Source organism: Aspergillus tubingensis, assembly GCF_013340325.1.
Source record: "Aspergillus tubingensis WU-2223L DNA, scaffold_4, whole genome shotgun sequence".
Taxonomy (NCBI): Eukaryota; Fungi; Ascomycota; class Eurotiomycetes; order Eurotiales; family Aspergillaceae; genus Aspergillus; species Aspergillus tubingensis.
This window is the reverse complement of record NW_023336278.1, coordinates 988,833-1,010,858: the sequence shown is the minus strand read 5'-3', so window position 1 is coordinate 1,010,858 and position 22,026 is coordinate 988,833. Positions and strand designations below refer to the sequence as shown.

At 52.6% G+C, this 22,026-nt stretch overlaps 8 protein-coding genes across 8 annotated transcripts; 3 read left to right on the top strand and 5 right to left on the bottom strand.

Annotated features, from left to right (window-relative positions):
• Positions 1-586: 586 nt before the first annotated feature.
• AtWU_02891 (high affinity methionine permease) lies at positions 587-2,450 on the top strand (the record flags this gene model as incomplete). The annotated part of the gene is made up of 4 exons (XM_035498004.1): positions 587-689; positions 772-1,454; positions 1,511-1,775; positions 1,837-2,450. The coding sequence occupies 4 exons, from the start codon at positions 587-589 to the stop codon at positions 2,448-2,450; spliced, it is 1,665 nt and encodes a 554-aa protein (XP_035353897.1).
• Positions 2,451-3,833: 1,383 nt separating this feature from the next.
• Positions 3,834-6,635, top strand: AtWU_02890 (M1 family metallopeptidase; the record flags this gene model as incomplete). Its single annotated transcript, XM_035498003.1, has 3 exons — positions 3,834-3,985; positions 4,072-6,442; positions 6,513-6,635. The coding sequence occupies 3 exons, from the start codon at positions 3,834-3,836 to the stop codon at positions 6,633-6,635; spliced, it is 2,646 nt and encodes an 881-aa protein (XP_035353896.1).
• A 361-nt stretch (positions 6,636-6,996) lies between these two features.
• Positions 6,997-9,554, bottom strand: prp28 (mRNA splicing protein PRP28; the record flags this gene model as incomplete). Its single annotated transcript, XM_035498002.1, has 3 exons — positions 6,997-7,153; positions 7,213-9,188; positions 9,255-9,554. 3 exons carry the CDS (start codon positions 9,552-9,554, stop codon positions 6,997-6,999), a joined length of 2,433 nt encoding a protein of 810 aa, XP_035353895.1.
• A 230-nt stretch (positions 9,555-9,784) lies between these two features.
• Positions 9,785-12,501, bottom strand: AtWU_02888 (putative mRNA splicing protein (Prp39); the record flags this gene model as incomplete). The annotated part of the gene is made up of 6 exons (XM_035498001.1): positions 9,785-9,930; positions 10,008-10,036; positions 10,094-11,458; positions 11,973-12,076; positions 12,138-12,353; positions 12,433-12,501. 6 exons carry the CDS (start codon positions 12,499-12,501, stop codon positions 9,785-9,787), a joined length of 1,929 nt encoding a protein of 642 aa, XP_035353894.1.
• A 524-nt stretch (positions 12,502-13,025) lies between these two features.
• On the top strand, positions 13,026-13,719 carry AtWU_02887 (mitochondrial 54S ribosomal protein mL59; the record flags this gene model as incomplete). The annotated part of the gene is made up of 2 exons (XM_035498000.1): positions 13,026-13,595; positions 13,678-13,719. 2 exons carry the CDS (start codon positions 13,026-13,028, stop codon positions 13,717-13,719), a joined length of 612 nt encoding a protein of 203 aa, XP_035353893.1.
• A 420-nt stretch (positions 13,720-14,139) lies between these two features.
• On the bottom strand, positions 14,140-16,687 carry hxB (putative molybdenum cofactor sulfurase protein (HxB); the record flags this gene model as incomplete). Its single annotated transcript, XM_035497999.1, has 2 exons — positions 14,140-16,532; positions 16,612-16,687. 2 exons carry the CDS (start codon positions 16,685-16,687, stop codon positions 14,140-14,142), a joined length of 2,469 nt encoding a protein of 822 aa, XP_035353892.1.
• A 1,127-nt stretch (positions 16,688-17,814) lies between these two features.
• Positions 17,815-18,475, bottom strand: AtWU_02885 (uncharacterized protein; the record flags this gene model as incomplete). Its single annotated transcript, XM_035497998.1, has 2 exons — positions 17,815-18,339; positions 18,401-18,475. The coding sequence occupies 2 exons, from the start codon at positions 18,473-18,475 to the stop codon at positions 17,815-17,817; spliced, it is 600 nt and encodes a 199-aa protein (XP_035353891.1).
• A 1,011-nt stretch (positions 18,476-19,486) lies between these two features.
• AtWU_02884 (phosphatase PAP2 family protein) lies at positions 19,487-21,048 on the bottom strand (the record flags this gene model as incomplete). The annotated part of the gene is made up of 5 exons (XM_035497997.1): positions 19,487-20,217; positions 20,277-20,288; positions 20,345-20,835; positions 20,893-20,919; positions 20,984-21,048. 5 exons carry the CDS (start codon positions 21,046-21,048, stop codon positions 19,487-19,489), a joined length of 1,326 nt encoding a protein of 441 aa, XP_035353890.1.
• Between the last annotated feature and the right edge of the window lie 978 nt (positions 21,049-22,026).

Sequence of the window (22,026 nt, the reverse complement as noted above, 5' to 3'; positions counted from 1 at the left end):
GCCCGTGCTTCATCTTGTCTCGGTCGCTGTCGTGATCTTTCACCCGCATCTTGTCATTCTTTTCCTTTTCTCTGATTATTCTTTCTTCCTCTTCGTGATTTCACAATAGACTTCAAGACTTCTCGTTTTCTAGAACATTTCTTTCCAACCTGTTGGGGGACTCGGTCGTGATCTATACTTGGAAAATAGTATTGACACCCGTGCCCTAACATAATATTATCTTCACCTTTTTCGCTTTTCTCTTACATCAAATTTTTCATTATTTTGCCTCCATCGCCCAGACACGTTCCATTTCCAGTTGCTGTCCGGTTTTACAGGGGTCCTGCCTGCCTGATAGTTCTTGGCCTTCGTTTGTGTCCATACGCATCACGAGCAGACCCTGCTCGTTTTGGGATTGCATCACATTTAGTTCCAGCACATCATCGCGTCTTACGGTCTTTGCCTCCGGTGATAGCCGCTCACTTTGCGCCTGAATCTGGCCTGTTCACTGCGCTATTACCTGCTGATTATATAGTCTTGGGGACGCTCTTTCGCCTGTCTTCCTCGTGGACTCCTGTGTCTTTCTCTAACAATCTCAAACTCAATCATGACGGACCCGGTTGTGGAATCTGCCTATCAAAAGGGCATCTTGCCCGATGCCAAGGCTGTTGAGGAAGGTCTCCGTCGGACGGACGGTGTTTCTGGCTTGTGTATGTGCTTGTCCCATCTCCTCCTAGGTCTCCTAGGTCTTTCCAACATATGAAGAACCCTTCCCTGACTGATTTGCTCCAGATGAAGGAAATGTCTTCGAGGCTACTCCGGACGACCGTCGCCAGATTGGTGTCATCAGTGCCTCCTTTCTGATCTTCAACCGTGTCATTGGTACTGGTATCTTCGCTACCCCGAGTACTATTCTGTCTTTGTCGGGTAGTGTTGGTCTGTCCCTGATCATGTGGGTCATTGGTACTTTGATTGCTATGGCTGGTACTGCTGTCTATCTGGAATGGGGTACCGCTATTCCCAAGAACGGTGGAGAGAAGAACTACCTCGAATATGTCTTCAAGAAGCCCAAGTTCCTGATGACGGCCATGTACGCGGCCTACGCCGTCCTGCTGGGTTGGGCGGCCAGTAACAGTGTCGTCTTTGGCGAGTATATCCTGAACGCGGCGGACATTGAAGTGGATCGTTGGAACCAGCGTGGTATTGGTTTGGCCTGTATCACGGCTGCCTTCCTCATCCATTCCTTTGCTGTCAAGTGGGGTCTCATGCTTCAGAACTTCTTGGGTGTGGTCAAGCTCGTCATCATCCTCTTCGTCATCGTTGCGGGATGGGTGGCTCTTGCTGGTCATATGAAGATCGATCCTCCTCACAACTTCACCAACGCCTTCGAGGGTACCACTGATACCGGCTATGGCATTGTCATGGCGTTGTACAATGTCATTTGGTCCTTCATTGGATACTCGAATGCCAACTACGTGAGTTATCTTGCTTGTGTAGGTGGTGCGTGAAAGTTGCTAATATTGTTTTGCAGGCCTTGAGCGAGACCAAAAACCCTACTCGTACCCTGAAGATCGCTGCCCCCATTGCCATCATCTCGGTCGGCATCATGTACATGCTGTGCAACATCGCATACTTTGCCGCGGTCCCCAAGGAGCAGATGCTGTCCTCTGGCCAGACTGTGGCCGCCGCCTTCTTCGGCAACATGTTCGGTGCCCGCGCCGAAAAAGTGATGTCGGTCTTCGTGGCCCTGTCTGCCTTCGGTAACGTTCTGTCGGTCATCTTCTCGCAAGGACGAAGTACGTTGATCCTTTCCCCTCCCAATGGGAAATATAGAGCGAAGCTAACAACATATAATAGTCGTCCAAGCCCTCGGTCGCGAAGGAGTTCTCCCTCTGTCGAAGATCTGGGCCAGCAACCGGCCGTTCAACTCGCCCGCCGCTGGCCTCTTCGAGCACTGGGTCGTCTCCGTGATCATCATGTTGGCCCCGCCTCCCGGCGATGCCTACAACTTCCTTGTGAACCTCATCTCGTACCCGCTGTCCATCGTCAACGTCTTCGTGTCCGGTGGTCTCGTCTACATCTACCTGACCAAGGAGAAGAACTTCCCCGACTGGTCCCCCGGTATCCGGGCCACTCTCCCCGTCACCATCTTCTTCTGCCTGTCCAACATGTACCTGGTGGTGGCACCCTACGTGCCCCCCAGTGCCGGACAGAGTGTCTACAACAGCCTGCCTTACTACCTGCACTGTGTGGTGGCGCTGGGCATCTTCGCCCTCGGTGCTATCTACTATCTGGTGTGGGCGGTGCTGATGCCTCGCTTTGGTCGCTACATCCTTGTCAAGGAGTCGGTGGTGGATGCTGATGGCTGGTCCAGAAGTGTCTTTACCAAGATGCCGATTGAGCAGGCCGAGGCGCTGAGGTATCAGGAGGCGGGGGAGCAGCAACAGGAGCAGCAGCAGCATCATTTCTGAGGGCTTCCTTTAGTGAATGATGCGGCTGCTTGACTACTGCTGCTTCGTTTCGATTATGACGCAACGATTCAACATCAATGCCAATATTATGGCATAATTCATAATGTTTACATATATCATTTTGCATGGGTGCGGAGTTTATGTGCTTTCTTTTGCTGGAGGGAAAGGGAAAAGGAAATGATTGATTTATTAGGGAGGAAATGGGTTGCTTTTTCATAGACTTCTTGTCTTATGATGTCCTTTTTAGAGATACCTCTTGTGTTTTATTACTAGATTTAAAGCTCCTTTCAACAATCGACGATATATTGCTGAATACTGTTTTTTAATATATTGAACTCTTCATTTAAAATAAAAATAGTATGTAAGTATATAAGTATGTCCCAGCCCTCTATGGAAGCCCATTCACCGGTAAAAAAAAGCATCCAATGGATACTTTCTATTCATGAACCCCTCAAACTGGCTGGTGAACCGTCTGGCAAGTCACAACTCCCGAAGAAGCAGCTCGACAGCCAACTGCCAGATAGAGAAATATCTACCCTAGTGGGCAAATCTGACAACCGGCTGTATGGAGAAGACCTGCGTGTAAGAATGTATATGTATGGAGAAAAGAAGAGAAAGGAAAAGGGAAGCAGAAATGGGTGAAAAGATGGACGTCATGTGATGCGGAGAAACCCTCTTCCAAATAGCCCTCATTGTAGGCCTGAATGGGAAAGGTGTAGAACAGGGGGGAAGCTGATTGCCTGATTGAGCAAGGTTAGTTTACTAGGTAGAATCAGTTGGTCAGATGACTGGAAGATGTTAGTCAGAAGAGAGATTACCGCCTACCGGATTTAGACGGACGACCGACGGAATTCCCGCGGCAAAAAAAGGGAACATTTCTTTCCCTTTCGAAGATTGAATTGATTTGTTGATGATTTGATGGTTTGCTGGGATTAATCTCTCTTTGTATCAATAGTAATCGTGTGATCGGGGTTGTCCTTTGATTTGTCTAATATTTTCTGTATTTCTTCTTATCCATTGGGTTATCTGGGTGGGACTGTGTGTGTCTCTCTTTGTCTATCTGTCTCTTTCTCTGTTAACAGATTCATCCCAATGCGTCGGTTTCCCTCCTCCGCACGGCTCCCGCTGAGCAACAGCAGAAGGGCAACAGCAGCAGCAGCAGCAGCTCCCCTCCGCTTCCACCGACTCTCTGCTCTTCCCCGCCCCTCTTCTTCTACTTCTACTTTTAACTTCCCCACTGCTTCTTTATCTACTTCTACTCCCTCCTCTCTCATCTCCTCTTCTTCTTCTACTTCCTCCTCTACTGTCCCTCCTCTTCATCGCTCTTCTCTTCGTCGTGCTCCCCTCTCTCAAGCTTCCAAACGTTACTGTTCTTATCGCAGGATGTGTGGTGCTCGACGTGGAGAAGTGACCGGCTCGACCAACGTCCCCGGTGGTCGTGAGGTCTTGCCCACCAACGTCAAGCCTCTTCACTATGACCTGACCCTCGAACCTAACTTTGCTAACTTCTCCTACGACGGTACCGTCGTCATTGAGTATGTTCATGTTCTGCCTACCCACCCATGCTGATAACCTGGTTACCCCGCCATCTGGTACACAAGCTAACTCTCCGGACTCATAGCCTTGACGTCGCTGAAGATACCACCTCCATCTCCCTCAACTCCAACGAGATCAAGATCCACAATGCCGTCGTCTCTTCCCAAGGCGCCGTCGTGGCCTCCAACCCCGAGATCTCCCTCAACCAGGACCAGCAGGTTGCGACCATCAAGTTCGCCGACACCATCCCCGCCGGTTCCTCCGCCCAGCTGAAGCTGACCTTCACTGGTGAGCTCAACGACAACATGGCCGGTTTCTACCGCTCCTCCTACAAGGCTGCCGATGGTCAGACCAAGTACATTGCTACCACTCAGATGGAGCCTACCGATGCCCGCCGCGCCTTCCCCTGCTTCGACGAGCCCGCCTTGAAGGCCAAGTTCACTGTGACCCTGGTGGCGGACAAGAGCATGACCTGTCTGAGCAACATGGACGTCGCCACGGAGACCGAGGTTGCGGGCGGCAAGAAGGCTGTCAAGTTCAACACCTCCCCCGTCATGTCGACATACCTGCTCGCCTTCATTGTCGGTCACCTCAACTACATCGAGACCAAGGCTTTCCGCGTCCCCATCCGTGTCTATGCTACCCCGGATCAGGATATCGAGCACGGTCGCTTCTCGCTGGACCTGGCCGCCCGCACCCTGGCCTTCTACGAGAAGGCGTTCGATAACGAGTTCCCCCTGCCCAAGATGGACATGGTCGCTGTGCCTGACTTCAGCGCCGGTGCCATGGAGAACTGGGGTCTGATCACATACCGTGTCGTGGACGTGCTGTTGGATGAGAAGACCAGCGGTGCCGCCCGCAAGGAGCGTATTGCTGAGACTGTCCAGCACGAGCTGGCCCACCAGTGGTTCGGTAACTTGGTCACCATGGACTTCTGGGATGGTCTCTGGCTCAACGAGGGTTTCGCGACCTGGATGTCCTGGTACTCTTGCAACAGCTTCTTCCCCGAGTGGAAGGTCTGGCAGACCTATGTCATCGACACCCTGCAGGGCGCCCTGTCCCTGGATTCGCTGCGTAGCAGTCACCCCATTGAGGTGCCCGTGAAGCGTGCCGACGAGATCAACCAGATCTTCGATGCCATCTCCTACTCCAAGGGATCTTCCGTTCTGCGCATGATCTCCAAGTACATGGGTGAGGATGTCTTCATCCAGGGCGTGCGCGACTATATCAAGAAGCACGCCTACGGCAACACCCAGACGGGTGATCTGTGGGCCGCCCTGGCTAATGCCAGTGGAAAGCCCGTGGAGGAGGTCATGGACATCTGGACCAAGAAGGTCGGTTTCCCCGTGGTGACCGTCTCGGAGAACCCCAGCAACTCCACCATCAAGCTGAAGCAGAACCGTTTCCTGCGCACCGGTGATGTCCGCCCCGACGAGGACACCACGCTCTACCCCGTCATGCTGGGTCTGCGCACCAAGAATGGCATCGACGAGAGCACCATGCTTACCGAGCGCGAGGGCGAATTCAAGGTGCCCGACCTCGACTTCTACAAGCTCAACGCCGACCACTCCGCCATCTACCGCACCTCGTACACCCCGGAGCGTCTGTCCAAGCTGGGTGAGGCTGCCAAGAGCGGACTTTTGAGCGTCGAGGACCGTGCCGGTATGATTGCCGATGCCGGTGCCTTGGCCGCGTCCGGCTTCCAAAGCACCTCCGGCCTGCTCTCGCTTCTGAAGGGCTTCGACAGCGAGGCCGAGTTCATCGTGTGGAACGAGATCCTGACTCGTGTTGGCTCTCTGCGGGCTGCTTGGCTCTTCGAGGATGCCGCCACCCGGGACGCCTTGAAGGCCTTCCAGCGCTCTCTGGTCAGCCACAAGGCTCACGAGCTCGGATGGGAATTCTCGGAGAAGGACGGCCACATCCTGCAGCAGTTTAAGGCTCTCATGTTCGGCAGTGCTGGTATGGCTGAGGACCCCGTCGTCGTCAAGGCCGCCCAGGACATGTTCGAGCGGTTCGCCGCTGGCGACGAGAACGCCATCCACCCCAACATCCGTGGCAGCGTGTTCAGCATTGTGCTGAAGAACGGTGGTGAGAAGGAGTACAACGTCGTCCTCGACCGCTTCCGCCACGCCCCCACTTCCGATGAGAAGACGACAGCCCTCCGCTGCCTGGGTGCCGCCGAGGACCCCGCCCTGATCCAGCGCACTCTGGACCTGGCCAGCAGCGACGAGGTCAAGAACCAGGACATCTACATGCCCCTGGGTGGTCTCCGCAGCCACCCCGCGGGTATCGAGGCTCGCTGGACCTGGTTGAAGAACAACTGGGATGCCATCTACAAGCGTCTGCCTCCGTCCCTCGGTATGCTGGGCACGGTGGTGCAGCTCAGCACGGCCAGCTTCTGCACGGAGCAGCAGTTGAAGGACGTGCAGGACTTTTTCCAGAGCAAGGACACCAAGGTAGGCCTGTCCCTTCGTTCGATTAATTGTTCCCTTCAAGTTGAACTCGCTAACTCAATTTCTCGTATAGGGCTTCGACCGTGCAGTTGAGCAGAGTCTCGACTCGGTCCGCGCCAAGGTCAACTGGGTCCAGCGTGACCGGGCGGACGTGGAGTCGTGGCTCAAGGCCAACAGCTACAATGGTAAGCTGTAAATCATACTTGCATGACATATTTCGGAATTTATGGCGAATGCCGATTGAAATGAGAATATAAATGAGACCCAACCGACTATGTTCGGGGTGTATAATTAGAACAGAGAAAAAAAGATAGAAAATAAGAACTCGCATCTCCATCAGTTCGTTGTCTGGAAGTTTGTATGATTCGCTGATAAGGTATGATACATACGCCGTGTCCATATCGGCTTGATGCAAATTATAAAAGCAATTCCTCCTCTTCATATGGTAGTATGATAAAGCCTTTTCTATACCATAATGATAAGTCTTTCGCCTAGCCATAAATCCATCTATTAATGATAGACAAATAGCTAGGCAGAAAGATAAAAGAGTAAATAACCTACCACCCCGACTTCCCACCACCACCGCCACCCTCCTCATTGTTCTTCTTCGACGAGAATCCCCTCGTCGGTTTCGACTGCGCAGCCTCATGTTTCCGCAATTCCTCCGGAACCCTCGAAATGGGCGACTTGATAAGCATCTGCTTGAGATCGTACCTATATCAGCGTTAGTATCATCATCCACAACACAAGCAGAACAACGAAGGGGAACATACATAACATCGGCATCCTCATTACCCAAGAACGTAATAGCAACACCACTCTTACCCGCACGACCCGTTCTACCAATACGATGGGTATAGCTCTCGATACTCGTCGCCATATTAAAGTTCACGACGAGACTAACATCCGGCACATCGATACCACGACCCGCCAGATCCGTCGCGACGAGGACATCCGTACTTCCATTCCGAACGGATGCGAGGGCAGCTTCACGCTGGTCTTGTGTTTTACTACCGTGTAATGTGACGGAGGAGAATCCCCACTGTTTGATTTCGCGCGCGATGGCATCGCAGTTCCGCTTGATGTTGACGAAGACGATGATCGGGGCGCGGAATTCGCCGGACGATAGGATGTCCCCGAGACGTTTCTTGCGCTTGTCTTCGCCGGCGATCATTTCCACGCGCTGCTCGACGGTGTCGACGGCTTCGCCGGCGGAGCCGATGGTCACGATGGCGGGGCGGCGGAGGTATTTTCGCGCGATGCGTTCGACGGCTGTGGGCATGGTGGCTGTGTACATCATTGTTTGGCGGTAGCGGTGGTGGTCTTGGTTGATGTGGCGGGACATGGCGAGGGGGTTTTCGGCGTCTTCGGAGTCGGGTTTTTCGTTGGAGACTGGGAGGGCGTCGAGGATTTTGTTGACGGGTTCTTCGAAACCTAGGTCGATCATGCGATCTGCTTCGTCCATGATTACGTAGCAGCATTGGCTGAGGACGAGCATGCGGCGTTCGATGCAGTCGACGAGACGGCCGGGGGTGGCGATGATAATTTCGGCGCCGTCGCGCAGACTGTAGGCTTGTTCTTCGAGGGAGTGACCTCCGACGATACTGACGACGTTGAAGCCCAGGGGGCCGGTGAATTTCTTGGCTTCGATTTCGATTTGTTGCGCCAGTTCGCGGGTCGGTGCGAGGACGATGGCGTAGGGGCCGTCGGCTTTGCGCCATTCGAATTCGTCGATGCGCGGGAGTTCGGCGATGTAGCAGAGGAGGGGGAGGAGGAAGGCGGCGGTTTTACCGGAACCGGTGACGGCGACACCGATGAGGTCGCGGTTTTGCATGGCGATGGGGATGGCGGCGCGTTGGATGGGCGTGGGTTCTTTGTAGCCGACGCGGGAGATGAGTTCCATGAGGCGTTTGGGGAGGTTGGATTCTTCCCAGGAGCGCATAGGGTTGGGGACGCTGCCGCCCTTTGTGCTGATGTTGAAGTCTTCCTTGAAGATACGCCAGTCGCGCTCGCGCATGTGCTCGAGTTTCTTCTCGCTCCAGTGCTTGTCGAGCTGGTTGCGCGTGCTTTCTTCTCGGCGGCGGCGCTCCATCTCGAGGATTTCTCTGGCGCGGATGCTGCCTGCTTCGCGGTCACGGTCTTCCAGCGCGCGGGCGTATTTGTGGGCGACGGATTCTGCGACGTCGTCACCGAAGCCGGCCAGACGGCCGCGGCCGAAGAAGTTGGTTTCGTGTCGGTGCTGGTATAGAGGGTTGTAATCGCCACTGGTGTCTTCTTCGGCGTTCCATTCGAAATTGAATTTGCGGTCCGTCGTTCTCTTGCGCTTCTTCTTGGCGGAGAAGTTCGACGTTTGGTCCGCACCCATGTATCTTTGCTTCACTAGGGCTGCTTGCGCCGCGGCTTCGTCCTCGTCCACGAACCGGCTGTCGCCCTTTCCGCTTGTCAGACCGAAGGACATGGATTTGGGAGGTGGTGGCGGCGCGAGATCGTATTTCTTGTTATGGGACTGTGAATGGCGCATGGCTGCCGGGGCAGTCGGGGCAGAGTCTGAGCTGCGCATGGCTCGAGGACCAGTGGGGATGGATCTGGCATCGCCGTTAGGGCCCTCGGAGCTGATTGAGGGCGAGTGCGTAGCACTTCTGTCGACGCCATTAGACGCCTCGGATTTGAGTCTGCGGGTTGCTGCGACTTCTTGGGCCCGTTTCTCTAGTGCGAGCTTCTCACGTTCCTTCTTGGAGAGGAATTTCGGCTGTGGAAAGAAAGGTGGGATGTTAGCTATCTGAGCTTGTAGGGAATTCTTGGAGCTATGTCGTACCTTCGCAGCAGCAGCATCCGCCTCTCGCTTCTTCCGTACGAGTTCCTCCACACTCAGCGGTGTAGGGGCCGGTCGTTTCGTGCCCCATCCGACCTTCTTCTTCTTGGGCTCAGTCTCCGGCGGCGGCGCAGGTGGAAGATCTTCCGGCGGTGGAGGAGGCGCGGACGTGTCTGGCGGCGGCGGAGGGAGACCGGAATCCTCTGGAGGTGGGGGCGGGGGAGTAGGAGGGCGTTCGATGGGCTCCGGGGGAGGCATGGGAGGGTGCGCCTCCGACGAACCGTTGGTCATGATACCATCCATGGCGACTGCAGAGGATGAAGCATGAGATGAACTGCAGCTCGGCGCAGAACTACTTGGTTTGTCTCCCGCGGCCTGGCCACTTTCTACGGTGGGGAACAGCAGCCATGTGCGCAGTATTCGATCACGTGAACGCAGATAAGGATAAGGCTACTCTATATGTTTGACTACTACAGCACAGCATGTCTCTTCTATGTAGGTAACTGGAATCACATGCATCGAATGAAAGCTACCTACGCATTAGAATACACGGGGACAGTGTCCAAACTCATAAGGTCCACCCAACCGTATCCCATCATATCGGGAAGAGCAGTCGAGAACCGGCTCTGCACGTTGCAGATGCCGCCTCGCCTTTCGCTCAACACGCCATCGCTGAAAGCTGCACACACATCAGAAGAGAAATTATTGTTCTACATATCAGCAAGCCTTTCACAAGCTATGAGCGGGAAAGAGTACCATCCTCTTTGCGAGGAGTCAGATTGGGGCTGGGCGTTTCCGCGCCAACCGGATTCAGCAGCTTCTTTACTTCCCATCAGACTTACATGCCACCGTTGACCGGTGTCTGCTGATAGTAGGCGTAGGGGTTAGCTTGCGGGGGTGTTGGGACCACAACTTCCGCCACAGGCGTCGCCGACGGAACCGGCTGAGCTGGGGGCAGCTGCACCACTTCCGCGGCCTTCATCTTCGACACGGACGCCGGACCGTGCACTTCACGGTCCAGGGTCATGTACTCCTTTGCAGCATCCTTCGTGCCACGTTCAAGGAGGTAGACCATGTAGATCTGAACCAGCTCCCGCACCACGTCGGCCGGGAGGGTACTCTTGGACCGAATGTCCTCGATGACCTGCTTGATGCGCTCATACTGGACATTCTCAGTGGACGCGCTCGTGGGCTGATCGAGCTCGAAGTTCAGGTAGCTGGTCCAGAAGGGTCGGCTGTCCATGTAGTACTGCTGGTTCTTCTGGAAGACCTGACGGGCGTCCTCGGGAGAGCCCTTGATCTTCCACAACAGGCGAGCCCATTCCGCAACCAGTGCCGCCTTCGTAGCCAAGTCTGACTGGGGCGAATCCAGCTGGCTCTTGTACACTTCGATGGCAGCCTCAAGTCCGCCGTGACGGCGAGACATGTTGGCCAGAGACACTATCGTTTCGACGTGGTTGGGCAGGTTGATGAGGATGGCGTCGTGGATCTCCTTGGCAACATCCACACGGCCACTCATCTCTTCGAAGTAGGCATACTGGAGACGGGTGGCTGGGTTGGCGATCGGCACATACAAGCAGCTGGCACGCTGGTAGATGTTGCGCACTTCTTCTTCCTTGCCAGGCTGGCCGGCCATCCACCTGGCGTAACGTTGCCAGAACTCGTCGTAGTGAGCGCACGTCACCAAGCACCTCTCGTACAAGAATTGGGTTCGCACATAGGAGCCCTCGGATTCTTCGAAATCGAGGTACTTCTTCCAGTTGTTCAGCTGGCCTTCATCGAGTTCGGTGACGTGGAAGTACGGGCGCTTGATCTCTGACTCGTATGTCCAACGTTTCGTGGTCTCGGTTTGGGTCTTGGAGAAGATCTCCAAGTGATAGCTGTCCACGCGTAACCGCAGATCCCGCTCAACCTCTGCCTCTGCCTTTGCGCCAGGGGCGACATGCCCGGCAGCAGCATCAAGCTCCGCGCGGAACTGGGTCAAAGTCTCCGGAGACGCCAACTCCACCACAGGGCGGGTCTGAGCCAACTGCCTGTACCTCTCGAAATACCGAGCGTACTGATGCATGGGGATGTGGATCACCCGGCCCAGGATAGCAAATATCTTATCGAAAGCCTCCAGGCGCTCCTCGAACTCGATGTACTTGTCCCAGAAAGGGTGGGCCAGGAAGTCCAGCCCAACGCTGGCTGCGCCGCGCTCGAAGAGCCTGCAAACAAACGAACGTTAGTAACAGAACGGGTACACCACCATCAGAACAGCGCTGGGGAGATGGGGGTCTGGGAGGGGAAAGAAGGGGAGTGACAAGGATAGCAAACATGAGCGTCAGATTCCCAATGAGTGCGAGCCCAAACAATTGAACGACTAGGATGGTCAAACTGTGGATGAAACTTATGTTCCCCCGTCTGCTTCGAGCGCAGAATAGGTGCCACCCGAACACAAGTCCTGGTGTTTAGTGTCCGTGCAGGGGAGGTGCTTGGCTTGAAATCAACTGTAAATGTTTCTTCAAAGGGGGTAGAGAGAGAGCAAACAGCCTGGAGAAGCCATGGGTGAGAAGTAAACTCCAGTAGAGTCCGGGTAAGGTGAAATCTCACCCGTCAGCGAGGGGGACTGGTGCAAATGAACATTTGCATCACGCGGGTCCGGCATCACAACCATGTCCGTGCTGCGTTTGTAACGGTTACGTGGGGGAAGGGAAAGGAAAGCAGCTCTACTATACTTACTCTCGAATCACATCAGCGTCATGGGAGGTCTCTGCCTTGAAGGAGCAGTAGTTGGTCCACAGGTCGACCGAGGGCGAGATGCTAGCGACACCGCGTTCATACACCTATGAAAGCATCAGCAATCCCGGTTGACTTCATCCAACCCTAAGTCAGGTGTATGCATACCATGTCCGCAGCCTCGGTGCCGGTGATGGAAAACTCCAGGTCGGCATATTTCTTCCAGTAACCGAACAACAACGGGAACTTGGCCAAGAAGCGATCGTAAACATTGCGCACGGTGGTGATGGCTTGGGGGTTGGAGTTGCGGTTGATTCCGCCCTCGAGCGCTTCGCCAGCGCGAACCAGTTTCTCCCAGGTTTCGAAGTTATCCGGGTCATCGAGCTGTACGACAACGAAGGTGTTAGCACATGTGACGCAGCATTCCCCGCCGACCGAGATGATAAATAGGATCGCATCATACCAACTCAGTCTCGAGCTTCTTCAACTCTGCATTCTCCTCCTCGGAACCTCCATAGTTGTAGTCCGCCATGATGGCAGTTGATGTGGTCGGGGTCAAAAGAGTAGTGACAAGGATCGTCCGCGACAAGGGGTGAGAAAGGACGGGACGCTGTTAGGAAAGGAAACGGATCGGGAGCAATCCAGCGACCAAGATAAAATGAAGAGCGGAGATATAAGGCGACCAGATAGAAAGGAGGAAAGGAAGCGCGCGAAAGAAGGAGGAGAGAGAAAGCGAGGAAAACGGAGAGAGGAGGAGGATCAAGCACCAGCCACAAGTTCTACTAGTTAGTTTAGCAGCAACAGTAGCAGCAGTAACCAGTTAGTTCACCCAGTTTACAGTAAAGTTACTTCCCTTCTCTTTGCTCTTTTCTTTTTCGCCGAGTTCCCGAGCCTCATCCCAAAACGGTTTAGCGCCGTTCCTGCAATTCTCAACGCGGACATCCAAAGAATCACCACCAGCTCGAATTATCCGGAGAGAAAAGAAGCCCCCATCCATCCCATCTCCCCCTTCCTCACCAATTCACAGGAGAGGCAATCGGGAAACAACAGCCAAAAATGGCCACCACACAATCCAGCAGCTTGGTATCCAAGCTCCCCATCCGCCTCCGCAACTTCTTCGCGCGCTATCCTCCGCAAATCTATTCCGCAGCCGTAGCACCACGCCCCGAAGCCCCCGAAACTGGTGCCCCCGTCAACGTCAACGTCGAGGATCTTCCCTCTCCTTACACGCCCAACCGTGATGCCAAGGGTTTCAAGCGTCCCGATCCTAAGGCATTCTCTCCCTCCAAGGCCATCCTGCACTCCGACTCCAAGCACCCCAACCCGTTCCTGCCGCGCAAGAACTTCCGCACCGGCAAGTGGTTCGGACCCCGGATTGGACTGCGTCGACAGGCGGAGCTGGTGAAGTTGGCGATCAAGTACAACGTTGAGGCATTGTTGCCGCCTGGCCGCAAGTCGACGGAGTTCAAGGAGACGAGACGTGCGGAGCGTGGTTTGGCTATCAAGGGTACTGGTATTGGACAGAAGGTCAAGGGTCACAAGTGGGAGAGGACGATGGAGGCTCGTCTGGAGGACAGACGCAAGGCTATGATGGAGATGCCGGAGATGATCCGTTTGTGGAAGCAGGTTAGTATTCCCCTTCTCTCCCTCTATCTATCCCTCTTTGCTAGGATGAAGAACGGTGCACTGACTCGGTATTACTTTACAGAGAGGTCACGGTCGTGGCTGGAAGTCGTGGCCCAAGCGGTAAATGCTTACGCTTTTGGATGTATTATCTTCTGTTTTTCGCCTCGGGTGGAATGGATCCGAGGCTTGCATAATGTCGCATCTGTCCTATTTTATACATCTCGCCGAGCCGGAACCATCTATTCGTCTATCCAGCTCGGGGAGAGTTTCGATTGAATCATTGTTGTCGGGGTTCGGCACGGGAGTTTGTCCTCTTATGTATTTATTGTACAAATAGCTTGTTTCTTAAAATCATGCACATTGAATGTCTGCGTGAATGGAAATGGTATCAATAGAATGTTGAATGCAAACAAACCATTCAAAGGAGGTTTCCACCTTATTTACGATGTCACACGTGCTATAACTAGTGGTATTCCAATTTGATACATGCTCCAATGCAATGCAATGCTTATCCACAACCTATAAGTAGATCATAACTCATCAATCATGGCCCATAGTAAGATGGAGTAACGACATCCCCAACCATTACTGTCTTCGACTTGGTGCTATTCTCATCGCCAGAGGAAATCGCTAAATGCCGCCCAAAGTAAATCTTATTCCCACTCTTCCTCGTTTTCGCCAATGTCGAATATGGTTCCTCACCACGCACACCAGTAAGCTGATCAACACAGACCATCTGGCACCGCTGACAAGACCCAAGCACGTTAAAGTGAAGATTCTCGGGCCCAATGTGCAAACTCTCCCAATGGTCTTCGATATACGGTCGTCCTGCGCTCACCGGCTGTGGAAAATCCTCTGCAACGACGATGTTGGCACGAAATACATCGGCAGCTACAGCTTTCTTGCGGCCAGTGCTGTTCGTGGTGGTAGGACTGCTTTTAATGGTTTCGTTAAGACGATTCACGGATGAGCGGGAGATGAGCAGGATTGGACTCTCGTTTGATAAGAGAATTGGATTTCGTTCTGCCTCAGGGGTCGGGGTATCTTGGGGGAATGCGCCTGGCATAAGTTGTCCAAGTGGTGATCTCCTGCTGCCAGCACCACGTCTGGGCTCGGCAAGTCTGGTGGAAGATTGAGGTGGGAATCTCGCAAGTGTGCATGGTACACCAAGGAAATCGGAGAAGAAGGTGGACACCGTGGGAGATGAATATGCTTGCACAATAACCTGGTCTCCGCAGACGGTAGAAGGTTTCGAGCTATTCTGGCATAATGAGGTAGTCGTGAGGTTGCTGTTCTCGCGATCCAGAGGTATCTCAAGCGTTTTCTGATTTGGAGAATGTATAGATCCACAGGTAACGCGCAGGACACCTTGACTGAGATCCACGAATGGCCGTATCAGAGCCATGCGAGGATACCTCTTCTGGTTAAGAGCTGTACCTGTGCCTTGGTGGATCAAGCACCATTCGCGATCCCATGCCAGACCTTCTCGCCGGATTTCCCAGCGCTTGCCGTCGGGTACCTTGAATGCACCACAACTCTTGATGGGATACACGGACAGACTCTCGACATGGAAACCGGACCGGTGAGTAAGGTTGGCTTCTGGTGGTGGCAGCAACGCACACATAGTTGGGCTTTTCTCGACGTAGAATTCCTCGATAAAAGCCATAAAAGTGTCAATATCGGCCATATTGCTCATCGCACCGAGGCTTGCTCTCAGAATCCCAGTAGGTCGTCCGTCCATGATATCATGGTCATCGCCACAACGCATACCTGCTCCAAAATGTCGAAGCATGTCTGCTCCAGTCCAGTTAAGGCTGGCCGCTGTGCCTCCCGGATTGCATAGCGTTCCAGATCTAATTTGTATGTTCCTGACGCTGGCCAGTTTCTCCACTTCGGATTTACCAATCCAGGCACCTTGACTGCTTCGCAGATTGAATGCCAAGATTGGGCCCTGCGAGGAAGGATCGGTATAGTCAGTGTGTGATGGCTTGTACACATGGCAAGCTCTCTCCCCGTTATGATGTCTCAAGGAAATCATGCGATCATATAATCGCTTCGCTAGGAAGCGGGTGTGCGAAGAAACATTATCCATAGATCCAAAAAGGCGCTCATGCGTATCAAATGCGGAGCCCAATGCGATTATATTATGGAACGGAAGCGTCCCGTCTTCCAGTCGTTCATGAATCGAAGATTGCTTCTTCGCATGCCATTTTGTCCCCTGTGTTAAAACCATATCTACAGTTCCCCCACCGAAGAACTTCCGCTTGTCGAAGATGTGACCAGCACTCTTGCGAACAATCAATGCACCGAGGTCCGGAAATCCGAAGATCTTGTAAAAGCTGAGAACGGCAAAGTCAGGTGCAGCGGAAGCATCACTTAGGTCGAGGGGGGATGTCGACACAAGCGATGCGACATCAAGAAGCGTATAAGTGTCTCTAGCTGACTCCCGTATCCTACCGCACCATTCACGAGGAAATCGCCGGCCGTTCATATTTGACTGTGCAGGGTATGCAAACAGTCGAGGTCCTTGCTCCGGTTCTGTACTCAGTTGAGAAATCCAGCTCTCAACCTCTGCGTCTGTCGCGAAGCACCTGCTCCCAGTGCCTGCAAGCTCTCGCGCCCCGACCAAGCTTGTATGCGATTCCACATGGTATCCATACCAGAACCCTTGCGGCGTTGAGTCGCGGAGAGAATCCACAACCAATTTAGTTGCGGCCGTAGCGTTCGCCACAAAGACGAGATCAAACTCCTCCGGATCAGCATTGAAGAAACGAAGGGCCCGTAGACGGATATCATCCACGCGCTGAGTCGATAGCTGTGAAGGTGCGGACATGGAATGGGGATTCCCGTAGAGGTTGGACGTAAGGTCTCGGGAGAACGATTCAATCAAGGACTTCGCGTAAAGCGTGGTACCTGCATGGTCAAGATATGTCGTGTCTGGATTTGAGATTGGTTAAATGAGCTTCCATTCATCTATTGTTCGAAACGCATAGAAGCAACCCAGCACGCGACCTACCTTTGAGCAAGGGATATTCACGTTCCCGGATGACGTCCACATCATCCGGGTACTGGCATTTGCCCCTGTCTGTCATCTTGGTGGACCGTTCCAGACGACATTAAATGCAAGTTAATGGAAGGTTAATGGTAAATTATAGTTGTAGTGTGGTGAAGGTCGAGTGTCGCATTGCTGGCAGGGGTCGAGAGTGAGGTGGCGACCGCTGATTCACTGCATATGGAATGCTCCCTGAACCACAGATGGATATGTAAAGTCCGCTAAAGACACGGGCACCCAATAAGGCTCTTGACCTAGGTGGGAATGGAGTTGTCAACCACTGTGCAAGTAGGCTAAATTATATACCGTTTAGCGGTGGAGGTATGAATAGAAATAAAGAGTCGAAGTACTAACTTAGTCTCTTCGCCGATAAGGCTAATCGATCGGAGCTTACCGATGACGAACTTGCCGACGGCTAGCCGCGGACCATCTTCAACGCTGAAACTTGTCTCTGCTGGCAACGAGAGAGCAGAATATGCTTGAATTGAAGAGTAGCATTCGGGTCAAGGATACGTGGCATACATAAATCTTCTGGAAAGAACAGCTACCTGCAAAAAAGCCTGAGCGTGTTCAGCCCGACCAGCACGTCGAAGTTTCCCCACTTTTGCGCTGCTTATCGAGAGCGGGGAGCGGCCGGGTCCGAAGATCAGTGGGATTCACTTTCTGCAGTAATGACCCTGCTCAAAAGTGGTGGTGGGAGGAATCCATTACAAACTTGTTTGTAAAGAATATCAACCTGTTATTTTACTAGTCTATCTTCTCATACTAAGATAGCTTACAATATCACAACTTCACATCAATGGCCAGGGGATCATGTAGGGGTCTACTTAACGAGCAAGTAGTTCTTGCGTAAACATAGCTCACATATCTTATAGGGATTGCCACAAAAATGAGAAAGCTAAGACAATAGCATTGTCAGAAAGCATCAAATGCCGTACAAAAGGGACAAGGAACTTTGTCAAATAAAAACATTATCATCATATATGGAGCAGTAACAATCACAGATCATCAATGGTTGATTGCTAAGACTCATGCTGTCGGTATGCCTTCCCTCGTTACTTCGTTTGTTTCATCTTTTTTTTCTGTGTGTCGTTCGTTTCGCGTTATCCATTCCAATCATTAATCCGTATCATCCCATCATATCTGTTGCTTGATATGCAAATCGTTTTATACCACATACTGCTGCCGCCGACCCGAGCTGCTGTGGCGCCGGTGACCACGTCGGCTGCTGTGACTCCTGCGACGGACAGTGGTCTCCTTGACAACAACCTCCGGACGCTTGTAGATGGCGAGAGCCAGAATAGCTGTCCAGAGGAAGAAGACAACTTCAATGATCCCCAGTGCAAAGCTGGCCTTCAGCATCGCGCAAGTCTTGTCAATGTGGAAGGACAGCGGGTTATCGGTCCTGTAGCCGTAGTATCCGAAGGGACCCAGCGAAATGTAAACCGAGCCACCATCCCAATGAGAGCAACTGGCCCCTGCAATAAATCGCAGCTCGTAGACACCCGCAATGAAAGCACCGAAGAACAGGAGATCGATGAAAGCGACAAACATGGCGGAGCGCTTGGTGGTCGAAAAGCGGATCAGGGTATCGAGGCACCAGAAAGCTGCAATGACGCTGACGATGAAGAGGACGAGAATGTAGGCGGGGGTAATTTGGTTCGCATTGAGGTAGCCATTGACGAAGTATGCCTAGATCGGTGCTGTTAGACATGACCGTCCGGGGATTGGGTTAGGGTTGGAATGCACATACCATCATTCCGATGATCGGAATCAGGAAGACAAGCTCCAGAATGCGGTTGCAGATGAAGAATATACTGCCAATCATTTTGTCGGATATGCGCAGATTGCGAATTGACCTTCTCACAGTGTAATTGAAATAGTAGGATCAGATGCTCAGAAGCGTGAATAAGAGTAGGAGTCTGGGCTGAACGTGGCGGCCACTACAACGTCATCACACGCGGCACGTTAACCGACGAGACGATGTTTTCACGACACAATCTAGCTGTGTTCGGCGTACTGAGTGAAGCACCCGTGTCGAGAGAGATTCTGGTGGTTGCGCCGGACAACGTATAGAGGAGAACTGGTTAGGTGCCGATCAGATGCAGCCCAAATCAAAGGCACGAGCCCAGCCGTTACGTGCTAGAGAAAGCAAGGTAGAGATGATGCATCCAGCCCAAGGCAGTATGGAGATGAGATGCAGAAGAGAAAAGAAAGAGGGACCGGACGGGGATGAATATGCGAGTCGGAGAAAGATAGAGGAGGCTGGGCGATTCAGGCGGCGGGGTGGCTGGGATCCCAGTGTGAAAACAAGGTTCTATTGCCCGACCTTGAAACAGCGAGATTCAATAGGTGTTTCATCAATTACTTTATGAGTTGGATCGAGTCACCAGAATCGATAGTTCTACGCCAATCAATACAAAGGATATACAATTCTTTTTCTCAACATGCAATCGTTGGTGATTATTGTTCGGTGTTTACCGCCATCCTTGCCTTTGGGAGGGCCGTTGCCATAGCTGAGCCGTGGGTGGGGCTGCCCGGCCCACGAGGTGCTCGAGCCACGGTTGAGCGCCGGTCTAGCCCTCAGGAACGCTTTCTGCCTCTTGTGCGGCAGCGTCCCGGATCGACCAGGAAAGTAACCAGGACTATTTATATCTGATGCAAGGAGAGTGAGATGGAGAGCTGTTGCGGTCTCTCCCCCTCCACACTGTAGTAATATAGTCGGCTTTCGCCCTCTCGGTACCATACCAGATCCAACTATCCAAATCTCTAAATGCGACCAAGTATGTCTATGAAATGGCAAAAATACACCCATAATTCATCAACCAAAACTGAGGTTTTAGACTTCCCGATACGGCATATCTGTTAGGTCCCGCCCTCTGTCCGCATGAGTCGGGAGCGCGCCCGAGGTTTCGTGGGTACTGGTGGTTCCAAGTACAACCTGTGGGGTCTGGGAGTGGTACGCCGTATCAACATCGAGTCGCGCCGTTGGTCCGTTCAACGCTGGGTTCTGCGTCCGGGCATAGCCAGGTTGCATCTCATATCCACCAGCAACATCCTCACTGGAGGATGACCAGTTGTCGTCTTCATCACGTCTTGAGTAGCCGTACATGTTCGTAGTGTACGGATTAGATTCCGGTAGGTACAAGGGCCTACCAGCATCACTTCCGGTCGTCTTTGACTGAGGAGCTTCGTTCAATCGCTCCTCCTCTGGGTTCCTTAGAGCGGCAGTGCTTCCATCAGTAGCCACCAGGCGGACAGTCTCGGCAGGCCCCACGGGATCCCTGCCCCACGTCCGGATGGGATAGGCGCGTCCTTTCTTCCAGGGCTCGTTGAGGGAAGGGAAATATTGACGGTATGAGATGCAGGCACAGATAATACCTAGGAGCGATCCGGTGATGACGTCGAATGGATGATGCCTTGCATCCATAATACGGCTCACCGCAACAAGCGTTGCTGCAAGAGACGGTATCATGACTAAGAGTGTCTTCCAGGCCTCGCCGCGGTTGTCCATTATGTGCAGCTTGCCACTAAGCCACAGCGTGAGATAGAATAATCCGGCAAACGACGCTGTAATCATTATATTAGTTCTCAATGCGCGTTTGTGACAACTCAGGTGGATCTCTCACAGCTACTATGTCCTATAACGACGAGTTAGCATATAAACGAAATCAGTATCTTTGAAGTGCTGTCCAACCTGAAGGCCATGACCGGAAGCCGTCTTTGATAAGCGCGTGTTCACCGGTACAGATAGTGGAATTCGACAGTCCGGGTATTGCGTCCTGACTACCCGCTCGGGGCTGGCACCGATCAATGAAGTCAGGCCTAGGCTTTCCACAAGCATTTTTCAACACCTGCGTGATGACAAAGGCCAGCCCTTGTGAGAGCAAGAGCCCTAGGATACCACAGTTGAGCTCCCAGAGCCGATCTTTCCACCTATATGGACCAGTGAATTTGCGCTTCCCCGAGACTGGATGCTGCGTCTTGTGATGCGAGAAAAGCCCGTCGATAAATAGCGTATAGACGATAATGATGACGAGGGGTGCCAGGCCGGAGATACAGAGGGCTTCCTGTATGGTTATCCGCTCATGGACTGCATATGGGTACTGAATTGAGATATTTCGTAACGAGAAGTGCTGATGATATGGTTCAATGGAATCAAGGACATAGAAGCCTCCAATGCACGCACTATTGCAGCAATTATTAGCAAATGCCACCGATGATCCGCCAACAGGTAGAACTAACATTAGGATAACATAGTCAAAGATATATCTGCCATGAGTGACACATGTTAGCGATGAGGAGCAGTTTCCTCCCCTTAGAATTGAATCCTCACGATAAGATGACTCGCTGCTTCAGGCGCCGCTTAGAGAAAGGCAGCTTTTCGGGTAGACGGTCCATTGGATGAGGATCCACTTGGTTTAAGACACAATGCAATAAGTGAGGGGCTCAATTCTCCTTGTTCACAGCTCGGATATATAAAATCTGGCCAATGTTCAGTGCATTTATTTTCCTTTGGAAAGAGCAGCCTAATGCGACCGGTGTGCGCGTGAGATTGGGAGCACGTGAGGGAGTCTGTCGACAGCTGAAGTGTCAACTGAGATCTATCTGCCCAGCGGCGAAAGGCCAGCAATAAAAGAATTCGGAGAAGGCTGAGTCCCTGATTTGTGACCTGCCAATGAGAATGAGACAGAGACAAAGCATGGGGCTGTGGGCGACTAAATATGGGGGAAGTCTGAATACTCGTTGCCTGCAGCTCTTTCGCCGACCCACTCGCCCAGAGTACATCGGCTCGACCACGGCTCGGTCAACCGCTGGCTGCCTCGTCTCCATGGAAGACCCCGGTATGGGCCATTTACCCTTGTTTGTCGTATAGCAAAGCCTGAAGGGAAGGCATGATAGCGGTAGATACCATCATAGATGCAAAATGTCATTGACTACCGAGTAGCTGGGCCGGGAATGCAATTAGGCACGGAGTGTCATTGACAGATGATGGACCGTGTTAAGTGAACAGACCCTGCTTGATCGACAATCGGGCGGTTAACTTTGGCTCGGTATGGCCGCTGTTATGATACAACAATATCAGGGGTGGGGCCCTTGGACAGCCTGTAACGCTCTTTCTGTCATTTTCACATCGTATGCTTATGTAATGTATGGATGTCGATCCTATCGCCATTGAATCGCCAACTTTTAGTCTTTGCGGGCTATAGCACACCAGAATGGGAAAGTTGAGTGATCTACGCTGATATTATATTAGTATTAGCCCTCTTAGGTTAGACCTCGATTGAAATTAGTACTGCGGAGTACTACGGAGTACATTGGTCACTGATACTATTTGATTTTGTTAAATGCGGCCTGTTGTGACTGCTTCAAAATATA